The sequence below is a fragment of the Centropristis striata genome, chromosome 17 (genome assembly GCF_030273125.1).
Source record: "Centropristis striata isolate RG_2023a ecotype Rhode Island chromosome 17, C.striata_1.0, whole genome shotgun sequence".
Taxonomy (NCBI): domain Eukaryota; kingdom Metazoa; phylum Chordata; class Actinopteri; order Perciformes; family Serranidae; genus Centropristis; species Centropristis striata.
Window position 1 is genome coordinate 12,696,027 of NC_081533.1, and position 14,691 is coordinate 12,710,717.

The 14,691-nt window shown below is 36.4% G+C and overlaps 2 protein-coding genes across 2 annotated transcripts in view; both read left to right on the forward strand.

The window, feature by feature from the left end:
• On the forward strand, positions 1–8,256 carry LOC131989186 (zinc finger protein 501-like). The gene is made up of 3 exons (XM_059354385.1): positions 1–156; positions 1,283–1,967; positions 7,012–8,256. Exons 1-3 carry the CDS (start codon positions 1–3, stop codon positions 7,665–7,667), a joined length of 1,497 nt encoding a protein of 498 aa, XP_059210368.1. The 3' UTR covers positions 7,668–8,256.
• LOC131989560 (zinc finger protein 208-like) overlaps positions 4,682–14,691 on the forward strand; it is a 23,839-nt gene continuing 13,829 nt past the window's right edge. Inside the window, exons 1-3 of the mRNA XM_059354812.1 lie at positions 4,682–4,693; positions 11,901–11,989; positions 13,748–13,833. Of these exons, the coding sequence (XP_059210795.1) occupies positions 13,816–13,833 (18 nt within the window). The 5' untranslated portion in view covers positions 4,682–4,693; positions 11,901–11,989; positions 13,748–13,815. The remainder of the gene's footprint in view (positions 4,694–11,900; positions 11,990–13,747; positions 13,834–14,691) is intronic.

The following is a 14,691-nucleotide window of genomic DNA, read 5'->3' on the forward strand; positions in this document are numbered from 1 at the left end:
ATGAGCCGCTTCTGGTTTGCGAGAGAGTTGTCCACTCCAGGATCCAGAGTTCAGCAGTCCCAGCGGAGACCAGGGCCAGGAGCAACACAGAGCGGAATGGAGGAGAACCAGGACCCGGAAGTCCCCAGTAGACCAGCAGCAGGCTTCAGCTCTGAAGTGAGTGGAACAGATGAAATAATTTCTGTTTTCTTTGTGTGTTTGAGCTCCAAAGTAGCAGTTTGCACGTTTCTCTTTTCCTGGAGGTATTTAATCCTGATCCAGGTTTCTTTGGGGGGTCCGGCTCAGTGGGGGAGGTTTTCTTGGTTGTTCATGTGTTAATGTGAGTTTATAAAACCGGTTCAAACCGCTTCAGGCTTTGTGTTCACATGTTTTTCTTTGTTCTGAGGGACAAACTACAGACTAGTTCCAGCTTTGATAAACTCTGATCACATTCACTTAAAGGAACACTCCACCGGTTTTTCATATTAAAACATGTTATTCGGGTAAGTAAGACGAGTTGATACAGACCTCTTGCGTCTCAATGCGTGCACTCAATCGCCCTGGCGCGCGGAGCTACTTGGCTAGCACTTAGCTTAGCCCAGTTCATTCATTAGGATCCAAACAGATGGACAGTTAGAAGCGACCAAACTCCTCCACGTTTTCCCTATTTAAATACAGCTACAGGAGTAGTTAAACGACCAAGTATGGCGACACAAAATAAAACGTGGCGCTTTTCGAAGCGGATAAAAAGGATAACTATAATGTATGGCGGAATAGCACTTGGGAGCACTTCGACTCGGCGCAGTAATATCATCACTCCTGACGGAAGTGAGTGGGAGCGGAAGTGATGATATTACTGCGCCGAGTCGAAGTGCTCCCAAGTGCTATTCCGCCATACATTATAGTTATCCTTTTTATCCGCTTCGAAAAGTGCCACGTTTTATTTTGTGTCGCCATACTTGGTCGTTTATCTACTCGTGTAGCTGTATTTAAATAGGGAAAACGTGGAGGAGTTTGGTCGCTTCTAACTGTCCATCTGTTTGGACCGCAATGAATGAACTGGGCTAAGCTAAGTGCTAGCCAAGTGGTGCCGCACGCCAGGGCGATTGAGTGCACGCATTGAGACGCAAGAGGTCTGTATCAACTCGTCTTACTCGTCTAACTACTAAAACGGTGGAGTGTTCCTTTAAATCAGCTCGAAAAATCTCTAACTTTAGTTTCTTTTTCTTTTTCCATCAAATCAAAAGTAGTTTATTGAACTTTTCTTCTCTATTCATCTCTTTCTGTCTATCTGCTGTTATAGAAACAGGGGAAAAGAGGGGGACTGAAACATCACTGCTGTCAGCTCTGTGACAAATCCTACGCTTCAGCTGCATATTTAAAGGTTCATCTACGGGTTCATACTGGAGAGAAACTGTACAGCTGTGACCAATGTGGGAACGCTTTTACCACAGCACGGAGCCTGAGACAACATCAAAGCATTCATACTGGAGAGAAACCTTACAGCTGTGACCAGTGTGGGAACGCTTTCACCACAGCACATAGCCTGAGACAACATCAACGCATTCATACTGGAGAGAAGCCTTACAGCTGTGACCAGTGTGGGAACGCTTTCACCACAGCAGATAGCCTGAGAAGTCATCAACGCATTCATACTGGAGAGAAACCGTACAGCTGTGACCAGTGTGGGAACACTTTCGCTGAGCCAAACACCCTGAGGCGACATCGACGTATTCATACTGGAGAGAAACCGTACAGCTGTGACCAATGTGAGAAGACCTTTGTCAACAAGCATCACCTAGAACGCCACCGACGTGTTCACACTGGAGAGAAACCATACGTGTGCGACCAATGTGGGAAAGTGTTTTCTCAGAGTCATCATCTTAATGCCCACCGACACGTTCACAGTGGAGCGAAACCATACTGGTGTGAACAATGTGGGAAAATGTTTTCTCGGAGTGGTAACCTTAAAGCTCACCAACTCATTCATGGAACATCTTTTTGAGTGTTTTCGAGTCAAAGTAGCTGTTTCTTCATGCCTCCTCTCCATGTGCTGTGTTGTTATATTCTGAGCTTCCCTCTGAAAAGACTGACACCAGTAACTGTGTCTCACTGCGCTGGTTTGATCCAGTGAGGAGGAAGAGGCCATGAATAAACAGAGATACAAAAACATTCCATAGTTCAGCCTCAGACTGAACAAACCTTTATTCTTGTGCAATTCTGATAAAGTCGAAATATTTTTTTAAACATGATTTGATGTATTTTCGATGCTGGTGGGGGGTTGGGGAGTGTTCTGTAAAGATTGTTGCTGTTGAACCTGTATCTTGTACCTGAGTTGTTGCTTTCATAATTTAGTTTTTTTTTAATCATTAAAAGTTTGGACACAATTAAAACCTTTGACTCATCATTTCAAACTGTTTATACTTCAATCAGTGTTTGTTGAGCTGTTGTTATCTTCATTCTTAGAATAAACACAGCCTAAATCTTGTTGTCTAAATCTGATAAAAAATCTAAATATTATTGTAAACATTGAGTTGTTGTCATTCTCAGCATCAACATGATCAATATTATTAATTGTGCAGAAATAACAAATATTACATTATATATATTATAATTATTTCATTACTCAAGTACTTTAAAAAAAATTATGGTAGTTATACTTAACGTGTATATGTCAATTTTAAGTCACTTTATACTTATAATCCACAACATTTAACTGAAAGCTTTAATTAATTTTCTGGTTGAGATTTAACATGAATAAATGTATATTTTTGAAATATTTTTTCAATTAATCCAGGATTAAACAATTAAAATGAATACCTTTATTTATATATATATATATATATATATATATATATATATATATATATAATATAGCCAACATTTTAATATAGCCAACAGTGATGTTCTGGCCAATCACAGTACAGTCACAGAAGTGGGCGTGGATTAAAGTGGGTTGACACTTTTCTTCTGATGGTGCAGAGAACAGAAGCAGAGACAAAGAGAGAGAAGAAAAGGAGCAGAAGAGGAGAGTAAACCTCTGCTGGATCCTGTTTCTGATCAAACATTTGGTGAGTTCATACTTTATATTCTGCTCTGTTTTCTTCATGTTGTTCTTCTCCTGCAGCTGTTAACCTTTCTCCTTCTTCGTGTTGACACGGGATGTTCATGTTCTGGACCTTAGATCACGCTGTTTGTTTTGAGTTCAATGCTTACTAAAGTGCGTTTCATGTGAGCTGCAACAAGATTACGCTTGATATATAAAGGTCAGATATGAAATTTCTGCAGTGGTGCTTTCCGTGTGTGTGTGTGTGTGTGTGTGTGTGTGTTTGTGTGTGTGTGTGTGTGTGTGTGTGTGTGTGTGTGTGTGTGTCTCAAAGAGCAGCGTAACAATCTTATAGTTCAACAACATATCACCATCGTATATATCATATATTATCATCCTATCGTTGGATTGCAGAAAATATAGCACACCTTTGTCGTGATTAAAGTACCTATTTACCTTTTCAATATAGAGTGAATTAGGAATGGGTTTTAGTTGAGAAAAAAAAAGTTATTTTAATGGAATGTGTTTTTGTACGACATTGTAGGAAGGAGGAGAAGAAGTTTTTTATCTTGAGAAGTCTGTTTCTTCACTCTGTTACTCAGAATCAAATTTGTGGACGTGAATATGTTTTGAAAAACTGTCACATTGTCAGGAGAGTTGAAGGTTGTTTTTTTTTTTTACAAGAACAAGGGAGTAGAAGTTTGTGTGTTCTGGTTAATATCTCACTTAAATGTGTCACTGTAACCTAACTCTACATTCTGAGTAATATATAGCACAAACAAGTAAAAAACACAACTATGAATAAGAAACAGAGATTTTTGAATCATTGTTTTATTAAAATGTTATATAAATATTATTTTATTATTGATGTTTTTTTTTCAATAACATAGAGTATAAATATTTTTGAATTATTTTTAAAATAATAATACTTTTATTATTAAAGTTTCAAATAAAATAAACATGTATTACTTGATCATTCAATATTTTTTTAATTTAGCAATATATAAATATTGAATTCTAGTAGTTTTAATTATTATTTAAATGTTATTTAATTATTTATGTTTTTTAATTAAGTGTATAAGGACTATAAAGTTATTGTAAAAATGTTTAATTATTATTTATTTAAGAACTAGGATATTGTAAATATATTTGAAATAAATAATATTATTATTTGAATTTATATTCCTTGTTACGTTTTTGAAAAAAAAAATATTGTTATTGTGTAAAAATAATATGTAAAAAATTTTTTTTAGATAATGAAAAATAACAGCGTGGGTGTTTGTGTGTAAAAACAAAAACAAAGCATTTACATGAATGTTGGGTTGTTCCTGAAGAAGAAGAAGAAGAAGAAGAAGAAGAAGAAGAAGAAGAAGAAGAAGAAGAAGAAGAAGAAGAAGAAGAAGAAGAAGAAGAAGAAGAAGAAGAAGAAGAAGAAGAAGAAGAAGAAGAAGAAGAAGAAGAAGAAGAAGAAGAAGAAGAAGAAGAAGAAGAAGAAGAAGAAGAAGAAGAAGAAGAAGAAGAAGAAGAAGAAGAAGAAGAAGAAGAAGAAGAAGAAGAAGAAGAAGAAGAAGAAGAAGAAGAAGAAGAAGAAGAAGAAGAAGAAGAAGAAGAAGAAGAAGAAGAAGAAGAAGAAGAAGAAGAAGAAGAAGAATGAGTCCTCCAAAAAAGGTCAGATTACTTTAATGGGCTTGAGTTTGTATTTGTGTATTTTTGTAATTTCTGTCATCTTTACTTTAGATATCAACATTATTATTCCAACAAAACAATAAGATGACAGAATAAGAAGAATAGTTTCCAGTGGTGGAAGAAGAAATCAGATCTCTTATTTCAGTAAAAGTACTAATACCACACTGTGAAATGACTCCACTACAAGTAAAAGTCCTGCATTCAAAATGTACTGAAGTAAAAGTACAAAAGTATCAGCATCAAAATGTACCTAAAGTATCAGAAGTAAAAGTATTCTTTATACAGAATGGACCCACTCAGATTACCCCAATATATTATTGTATTATTATTTTGATGCATTTATGTAAGCTGTAATTTACTGTTGTCAAGGTAGGGCTAATTTTAAGTACTTAATATACTTTTATTTGGCTTAATTGATAAAAATCCATAATAATTTTAAATTGATCATGTTTTTCATGTTAAATCTCGACCTGAAAAGTAACTAAAGCTTTCAGCTAAATGTAGTGTAATAAAAAGTGCAATATTTGTGTCTTTAATGTAGTGAAGTAGAAGTATAAAGTTAAACATGTGGAAATACTCGAGTAAAGTACAAGTACTTCAAAATTGCAGTTTAAGAGGCGTGATTTACATTGATAGTGTGTGCCCCTCCACTCTCCACTCTCTAATGCTGCATTCATCACCATAGTAACCAGCCTGCATGAGTGAGCCAGGACAGGATGGGCCAGGCCTTAAAAAATAATAGCCCCAAATAGTAACTATATCTAATAGTGTGGGTGCATTTTTTCTATGACTGCTTACTTTATCTCATTAAAAACGCATTACTATGTCAAATAATAGGGGAATAAAGAAATAAAATCTGCATTGATGGACAGGAAAAGATTTATTCAGCAGCCGGAGTAAAACCGACAGGAGACAAGAGATGCACATGTAAATCACAGACTCTCCTCCCCCCATCCAGACACTATTATCATCTCACAACAATCCGTGTTGTTTCCAAATTTGACTTTCCTCCCCTACTCCCCCAACCTTTCAAGGTCCTAGTTAGGACAGGCTGAACCTTGTGATGTTGCACTCATCCAGTAAGCAAGTGAGATCCAATTCCCACCAGATCACATTAATTCAGTTCCCAGAACAGTGTTTGACAGGAAGATGATTAATTTTGATATTTTTCTGTTGCTTCCTGTAGCTACTTTATTTCTTCACCAGAACTTCCCCACTCCCTTCCTGTCGCCCCTGGTTACCCTCACAACTGGCTGTGCTTGCAAGTCTTGATAGGGGAAAACAAAATATTGACCTGAGTCTGTCTGGGACCTTGTGTTCCCAAGCTCAGGCCAAAAGAAGAGATAATGAGACCAGGAAATAGAGAGATAGAGTTATTTACTTTTTTTGGTATTTGTGATGCTAATGAGTGAATATGAATTACATAGAATGATTCGAGTAATGTAAATTTCCTTCGACACTTGCTTTATGCAAATGCATGTTTATTATTATTGCAACAATCCAAAAGAATGACAAATACTGTCCAGGATAACCTCAAAGGTACTGCATGCTAAAAAAATATGCTGAAAGCAAAACATTACGTTGTAACATTAAAACCAGTGAGTGTAACACTTGTAAAGGTTAACTCAACACAAAACGATTGATCTCATGCATCACAACAACAGACACATTGTACAACAAATGTCTGAAATGAGCGAGGGGGAGGAGTCTCTGTGGTATCTGAGACTGGACGTCTCCGTGGTAACTCATTCACATCAGCAGTATCTACAGATAAATTTGATTTGTTGAAGCTTAACTTGTGATTCAAAAATGCTCTTTATTCATTTCTGCTCACAGAGATTTGTTTGTGCTTCCACACTGTTGCACTGCTGCATTGCTTACTCATTTCCCAAATTACGGGGCGGGCAGAGGGCCAATGAGGAACAACGGAGGGTGGGTCATAGCGTGACTGTTTGTTGTTATTCCCAGTTTGGAATAAAAGTCCTGCAAGCTGACATGGGGCGCCACTGCAGGTGGTAACCAACTGTTCAGACTTGAATAGGGTTATGTTGTACAGAAGTGCTCTAAATATTATTAATATCTCTACAATCTTTCTCTTTCTGTCTGCCTGTTGCTATAGAAACGGGTAGAAAGAGAGGGACACAAACATCACTGCTATCAGCTCTGTGGCAAATCCTTCACAACAGCTGGAGATTTAAAGGTTCATCAACGCATTCACACTGGGGTTAAAGCGTACAGCTGTGACCAATGTGAGAAAACCTTTGTCACAAAGCACAACCTAGAACACCAAGAACGTGTATACACTGGAGAGAAACCTTATAGCTGTGACCAATGTGGGAACGCTTTCACCACTGCACAGAACCTGAGACAACATCAACGCATTCATACTGGAGAGAAGCCTTACAGCTGTGAGCAATGTGGGAGCGCTTTCACTCAGGCAGAGAACCTGAGACAACATCAACGCATTCATACTGGAGAGAAGCCTTATAGCTGTGACCAATGTGGGAAAGCTTTCACTCAGTCACAGAACCTGAGACAACATCAACGCATTCATACTGGAGAGAAGCCTTACAGCTGTGAGCAATGTGGGAATGCTTTCACCACTGCACAGGCCCTGAGACAACATCAACGTATTCATACTGGAGAGAAGCCGTACAGCTGTGACCAGTGTGGGAACACTTTCACCACGGCATATAGCCTGAGACAACATGAACTCATTCACACTGGAGAGAAACCTTACAGCTGTGACCAATGTGGGAACACTTTCACCACGGCATATAGCCTGAGACAACATGAACTCATTCACACTGGAGAGAAGCCGTACAGCTGTGGCCAATGTGAGAAAACCTTTGTTACAAAAGGCAACCTAGAATGCCACAGACCTGTACACACTGGAAAGAAACCGTACAGTTGTGGCCAATGTGGGGAAAATGTGTTCTCTGAGAAAATCCCTTAAAGTTCACCAACGCGTTCACACTGAAGAGCAACTGTTCATTTGGGACCAATGTTTTAATGTTTTAGAGCCAAGCTACTTTTTTTTTCATGCCTCCTCTCCATGTGCTGTGTTGCTATAGAGCTTCTCTCTGAAATTAAAGACTGACAGCAATAACTGAATCTGACTGCGTAGGTGTGATCCAGTGGGGAGGAAGAGGCAATAACTAAACAGAAACACATTATTATTATTATTATTATTATTATTGTATAATTCTGACAAGATGATATGACAAAAGGATATTGTAAACATCAAGCTGTTGTTAACTCCATTCTCAGCACCAACATGGTCATTATTATTTACTATCTGATACCAGTAAGATAATGAATAACATTAAAGCCCACACAGCCTGTAATCAGTGGTGTAATGTAACTTATTACATTTTCATTCTGTGTTATCTTTTTATTGTTTAGATTTTTTCATTTTTTTATTACAATGTGTTGATTTGTATTTGGTTTCCTATATTTTTTGCGTTAACTTCAGCAGTGTTTGCATTCCTGCTGGAAAACATGTTTATATGTCTGGATCGATACAGATGTTTGCATATGCACTGGCTAACCAAATATGGATCATCACGCATCTCCAGCTTTGAGGGACAAAGTGTGTCTCTCTACAAACAACATTGGAGTGCCATCAGACCATCAACTCAATGAACTCTTGTGTATAAGAGCTTGGCTCAACTGAGTAGTAGTAACACAGTACTACTCAGCTGAGTAGTGTGATGTGACTCTGTTTGTACATGATTGCTAGTGTTGTCTGACTTGTATACTCATTAAAATCATTGTAATTTTCCATATATTACCTTCTATTAAAAATACTAGACAAGCAAGTTTTAAATACTTTTTATTTCTCACTAAGGAATCATTCATTAAATTCCTCAACACGTATATATAAAATAAGTCCATAGCAGTATTTTGTGTAGTTAAATGAGCCCCCACAGGAACTGATGCTGCGTTTCTACAGGAGCACAAACTGAAAATAAAAGGGGTTTATTGTGAATAAAAATGTAAGTACCTTTAAAATATATATTTGAGCTGTTATTACTGTTGTCTGACCTGTCCTATACACTGTCCTATTTATTTGTTTATATATACATATATATATATTTATTAGCGAGAAGCCATCCACAATTCCAGAGTGTAATGACAATGATAATCTTCAAAGTTCTCTTTCTGCTTTCTGATGTCATCTGGAGGATCAGATTTGGACCCACTGGTCTGAATATTAAAACATTTATGATAATGTGTACATGTCTGAGTGTTGGGAAAAAAAACAGGAGATAAACATCAAGAAAAACATCAAAATCAGATTAAATGGGGCGTTCCCGGTGGCACACATGGTAGAGCGCATACCACAGAGGCCCAGTCCTCGTAAGCGGGCGGTCCGGGTTCGAATCCGGCTCGGAGCCCTTTCCCGCATGTCTTCCCCTCTGACTCCCCCTTTCACTCTCAATATCTCTCCTATCAATGAAGCTACAAAAGTGCCCAAAAAAAAAAAATCAGATTAAATGATTCATTACGAGTATAAGACAATATTTATATTTTAACATAAAACAGTACTCATCAGGAGAATATTATTTGTACTGATTGATTAATTTTAAGTAATTTATAGTAAATAAAAAAGTTAATTTTGATTCACACTCTTGTCAGAAGGTTGCGGTAGGGATCTTGAGAGTTATTTGCAAACCGCCATAAAACAGAAGAAGAAGACGGCTTAACGAGACGTCTCGTGGTCGCGAGGGGGTTTTCCTGACCAGGATGAAAGTGAGTCCAGCAGTCCCAGCGGAGACCAGGAGCAGCACAGAGTGGAATGGAGGAGAACCAGGAGCCGGAGATCCCCAGTAGACCAGCAGCAGGCGGAACATATGAATTACTTTGTTTTTTTGTGTGTTTGAGCACCATAGTAGCAGATTGCAGTGAGAGGAGTTACCTAAAAACGCATTTCTTTATTCCTGGAAGCATTTAATCCTGATCCAGGTTTCTTTGGGGTGTCCGGCTCAGTGGGGGAGGTGTACCTGAAATGTCTGGTCCCAGTTCTCATTAGTCTCTATGAGACAGTTGGTTGGAGTTGCTGTCACATTCAGGCTCACTGAGCTAAACCAGTGCGTCCCATTGATTCCAGAGTAGGATGTCTGTGAAAAGCACACATTTCTCCACAATCTTGCCTAAAAATAATATTTGAACAGTGCTGGGTGATATGGAAAATAAATCACTTTTTCTTTTACATTTCACTTTATGTATGATCCTAATATAAATCAAATGACTATTTCTGTCAAATTGAAAGCTTCCTTTTTACTGATAAGTGAGATGTGAAGATATAACTTACAAGGTAAGTTTTGGATGACAAGCATTCAAATTTTACAGAAGATCACATTAAATGTGTTATTGAAGTCCAAATAAATAAAAAACTTTCTTAATGTTAAACTTCTAAAATCTAAAATTGCTTTTCAGGTCAATTCAAAATAAATAAAGTAGGTAACAATACAAAATACATTTTAACTGCCTCACTGTTTGCTTTCCTTTGTGTAGATTCAAACTGTTTTATATTGTGCAGAAATTAATTTTGCTCTGTTTATTCTCCAAGTTTAAAAAAAGAAGAGAGACACAATAAAACTACATAAGTGCAGGTAGCACACGGTTTCCTTAGTTTTGGGCCACCAGCACTTACCTGTGTCTGGGATAGTAAAGTCTTGCTTTGTACTTTATCGAATGGCACTGCTTTAGATAGTATGACAGATTAGTTATGAGAACATGCTGATGCAGGCTGCTCTTAGGCTCTCAAAACATGGACAGAATTAGCTCTATTGACCTTGTATTGAGCATGAATCACATTTATAGAGGAAAAATTATTTTGCGATAATTATCTTTATTGTTTTATGGCCAAGCTGTGGGAACCAGCAAAGGTTGTTTTTTTATCTGAAAATTTACCAGCCTCTCTTCACTCAAGCTGTGATGTCATCAACTCTAACTCTGAACACTCCGTCCCATACACACCCATTATTAACTCTGAAAAAACACTAATGCTAATGCTTAATTATTTCTCAGGTTGAGATTTAACATGGAAATACTGTTTAAATGTAATATTAAACATTTTTAGATTAATAGTTAATGTGCTGATTCCATAGAGCTACAGGTCTTTGGATTCATATAGATGTTATATTTTGCAGAAATAAATCTGCTTCTTTGTCAGGCTTGGGCAAAAAGGAGGACTCAGATGCAGATAGGCAGCGGTAATGACAAGTTTTATTTATCTGAATAGATTTCTCTTTAGACAGCAATGATAAATAAACAGGCTATGAACTTCTAGAAGGTCCGAAGACACAACAAGAACACAAAACAAACACAGAACAAAAGGCGCTCCCGAAGGAGGAAAAAATGACTATTCTGATCTAATAGGAAATACTCTATGAAAATTAGAAACAAAACAAAATCACTCCGAAGAGGAAAAGCACACAGGCTAAGAAACTATCTACTCTAATCAATGATACAAAATTTACAAACAGAAAACGCTCCAAAGGGAGGAAAACAATGCTACAAAAAATTACTTAGACTTAGAAAATAAAAGAAGCTAACCAGAAAACTATGAACAAAAAATCACTCTGTTAAAGAGGAAAGGTATTCAACAAACAAAACTTGACACATTTAACTTGGTACAAGACAGGACTGTGAAGAAGGCTGGAAGTATTTGACAGGACGACGAAATACTCTGGCAACATGGACAGGGGAAGACAAAGACTATATACACAGGGGGGAGGGGAACACAGGTGGAAACAATCAGGAATCAAGGAAGACACCAGACCTGACACAGGAGGAAGGGCAAGTGACCTGAAACGAGAGGGAAGTTACTATTTCAAAATAAAACCAGAAGTTACTTTTCAAAATAAAACCGTAAATTCACAAGACAAAAAACCCAAGACAAGACATCCCTCACCGCGGTGTGACATTCTTAGGGTTCAGAGGGTTAACAGGATCAGAAGCATTCATATGATTTTATTATTTAAAAAAATTAAAAATTGCCACATGAACAACATGAGTGTAGAGTAACAGACAGCCACAGCAGGGGGACTGAAGGTTGCAGAAACAAAAGAAAAGAGAAAAATGTATATGTAACCGACAGTGATATTCTGACCAATCACAGTACAGTCACAGAAGTGGGCGTGGATTAAAGTGGGTTGACACTTTTCTTCTGATGGTGCAGAGAACAGAAGCAGAGACAAAGAGAGAGAAGAAAAGGAGCAGAAGAGGAGAGTAAACCTCTGCTGGATCCTGTTTCTGATCAAACATTTGGTGAGTTCATACTTTATATTCTGCTCTGTTTTCTTCATGTTGTTCTTCTCCTGCAGCTGTTAACCTTTCTCCTTCTTTGTGTTGACACGGGATGTTCATGTTCTGGACCTTAGATCACGCTGTTTGTTTTGAGTTCAGTGCTTACTAAAGTGCTTCTCATGTGAGCTGCAACGAGATTATGCTTGATATATAAAGGTCAGATATGAAATTTCTGCAGTGGTGCTTTCCACAGGTGTGTGTGTGTGTGTGTGTGTGTGTGTGTGTGTGTGTGTGTGTGTGTGTGTGTGTGTGTGTGTGTGTGTGTGTGTGTGTGTGTGTGTGTGCGTGTCAACAGGAATGTGTCCTTGTGCTTCTGACTTCCTGCAGTGCTGATAAACTGCTGTTATGTCTCAAAGAGCAGCGTAACAATCTTATAGTTCAACAACATATCACCATCGTATATATCATATTTTATCATCCTATCGTTGGATTGCAGAAAATATAGCACACCTTTGTCATGATTAAAGTACCTATTTACCTTTTCAATATAGAGTGAATTAGGAATGGGTTTTAGTTGAGAAAAAAAAAGTTATTTTAATGGAATGTGTTTTTGTACAACATTGTAGGAAGGAGGAGAAGAAGTTTTTTATCTTGAGAAGTCTGTTTCTTCACTCTGTTACTCAGAATCAAATTTGTGGACGTGAATATGTTTTGAAAAACTGTCACATTGTCAGGAGAGTTGAAGGTTGTTTTTTTTTTTACAAGAACAAGGGAGTAGAAGTTTGTGTGTTCTGGTTAATATCTCACTTAAATGTGTCACTGTAACCTAACTCTACATTCTGAGTAATATATAGCACAAACAAGTAAAAAACACAACTATGAATAAGAAACGGAGATTTTTGAATCATTGTTTTATTAAAATGTTATATAAATATTATTTTATTATTGATGTTTTTTCAATAACATAGAGTATAAATATTTTTGAATTATTTTTAAAATAATAATACTTTTATTATTAAAGTTTCAAATAAAATAAATATGTATTACTTGATCATTCAATATTTTTTTAATTTAGCAATATATAAATATTATTGAATTCTAGTAGTTTTAATTATTATTTAAATGTTATTTAATTATTTATGTTTTTTAATTAAGTGTATAAGGACTATAAAGTTATTGTAAAAATGTTTAATTATTATTTATTTAAGAACTAGGATATTGTAAATATATTTGAAATAAATAATATTATTATTTGAATTTATATTCCTTGTTACGTTTTTTTTTTTTTAATTGTTATTGTGTAAAAATGATATGTACATTTTTTCTTTTAGATAATGAAAAATAACAGCGTGGGTGTTTGTGTGTAAAAACAAAAACAAAGCATTTACATGAATGTTGGGTTGTTCCTGTCTTTTTCTTATTTAGAAAAGAAAGAAAAATAAACCTTTGTCTCACCAAAATTGTACAGGCAGCACACACACACACACACACACACACACACACACACACACACACACACACACATACACACGGAGAGAGGGGAGCAACTATTTACACAAAGACTTTCATAGTGTTCACACATTAGGCTGCCATCAAACTATTCCAAAGAAAAGACATGGAGAAACAGTAGACACTAGAGGGAACTTTTGATCCGGAACAGTTGTAACAAGAAAGGTAAAAGCCCAACGGTGGCCCAGGATGTTCATGTTTAGTCAGGATATTTATGTTTTTATATTTATTTATATACACATCGTGTTTCTCTGTTTGTTAACTTCACAGCTCATCAGTGTCACAAGACACCTCTGACTTCAGGACGTCTGTCTGAAAGAAGAAGAAGAAGAAGAAGAATGAGTCCTCCAAAAAAGGTCAGATTACTTTAATGGGCTTGAGTTTGTATTTGTGTATTTTTGTAATTTCTGTCATCTTTACTTTAGATATCAACATTATTATTCCAACAAAACAATAAGATGACAGAATAAGAAGAATAGTTTCCAGTGGTGGAAGAAGAAATCAGATCTCTTACTTCAGTAAAAGTACTAATACCACACTGTGAAATGACTCCACTACAAGTAAAAGTCCTGCATTCAAAATGTACTGAAGTAAAAGTACAAAAGTATCAGCATCAAAATGTACCTAAAGTATCAGAAGTAAAAGTATTCTCTATACAGAATGGACCCACTCAGATTACCCCAATATATTATTGTATTATTATTTTTGATGCATTTATGTAAGCTGTAATTTACTGTTGTCAAGGTAGGGCTAATTTTAAGTACTTAATATACTTTTATTTGGCTTAATTGATAAAAATCCATAATAATTTTAAATTGATCATGTTTTTCATGTTAAATCTCGACCTGAAAAGTAACTAAAGCTTTCAGCTAAATGTAGTGTAATAAAAAGTGCAATATTTGTGTCTTTAATGTAGTGAAGTAGAAGTATAAAGTTAAACATGTGGAAATACTCGAGTAAAGTACAAGTACTTCAAAATTGCAGTTTAAGAGGCATGATTTATACTGATATTGTGTGCCCCTCCACTCTCCACTCTCTAATGCTGCATTCATCACCATAGTAACCAGCCTGCATGAGTGAGCCAGGACAGGATGGGCCAGGCCTTAAAAAATGATAGCCCCAAAAAGTAACTATATCTACATATATATATGTGGGTGCATTTTTTCTATGACTGCTTACTTTATCTAATTAAAAACGCATTACTATGTCAAATG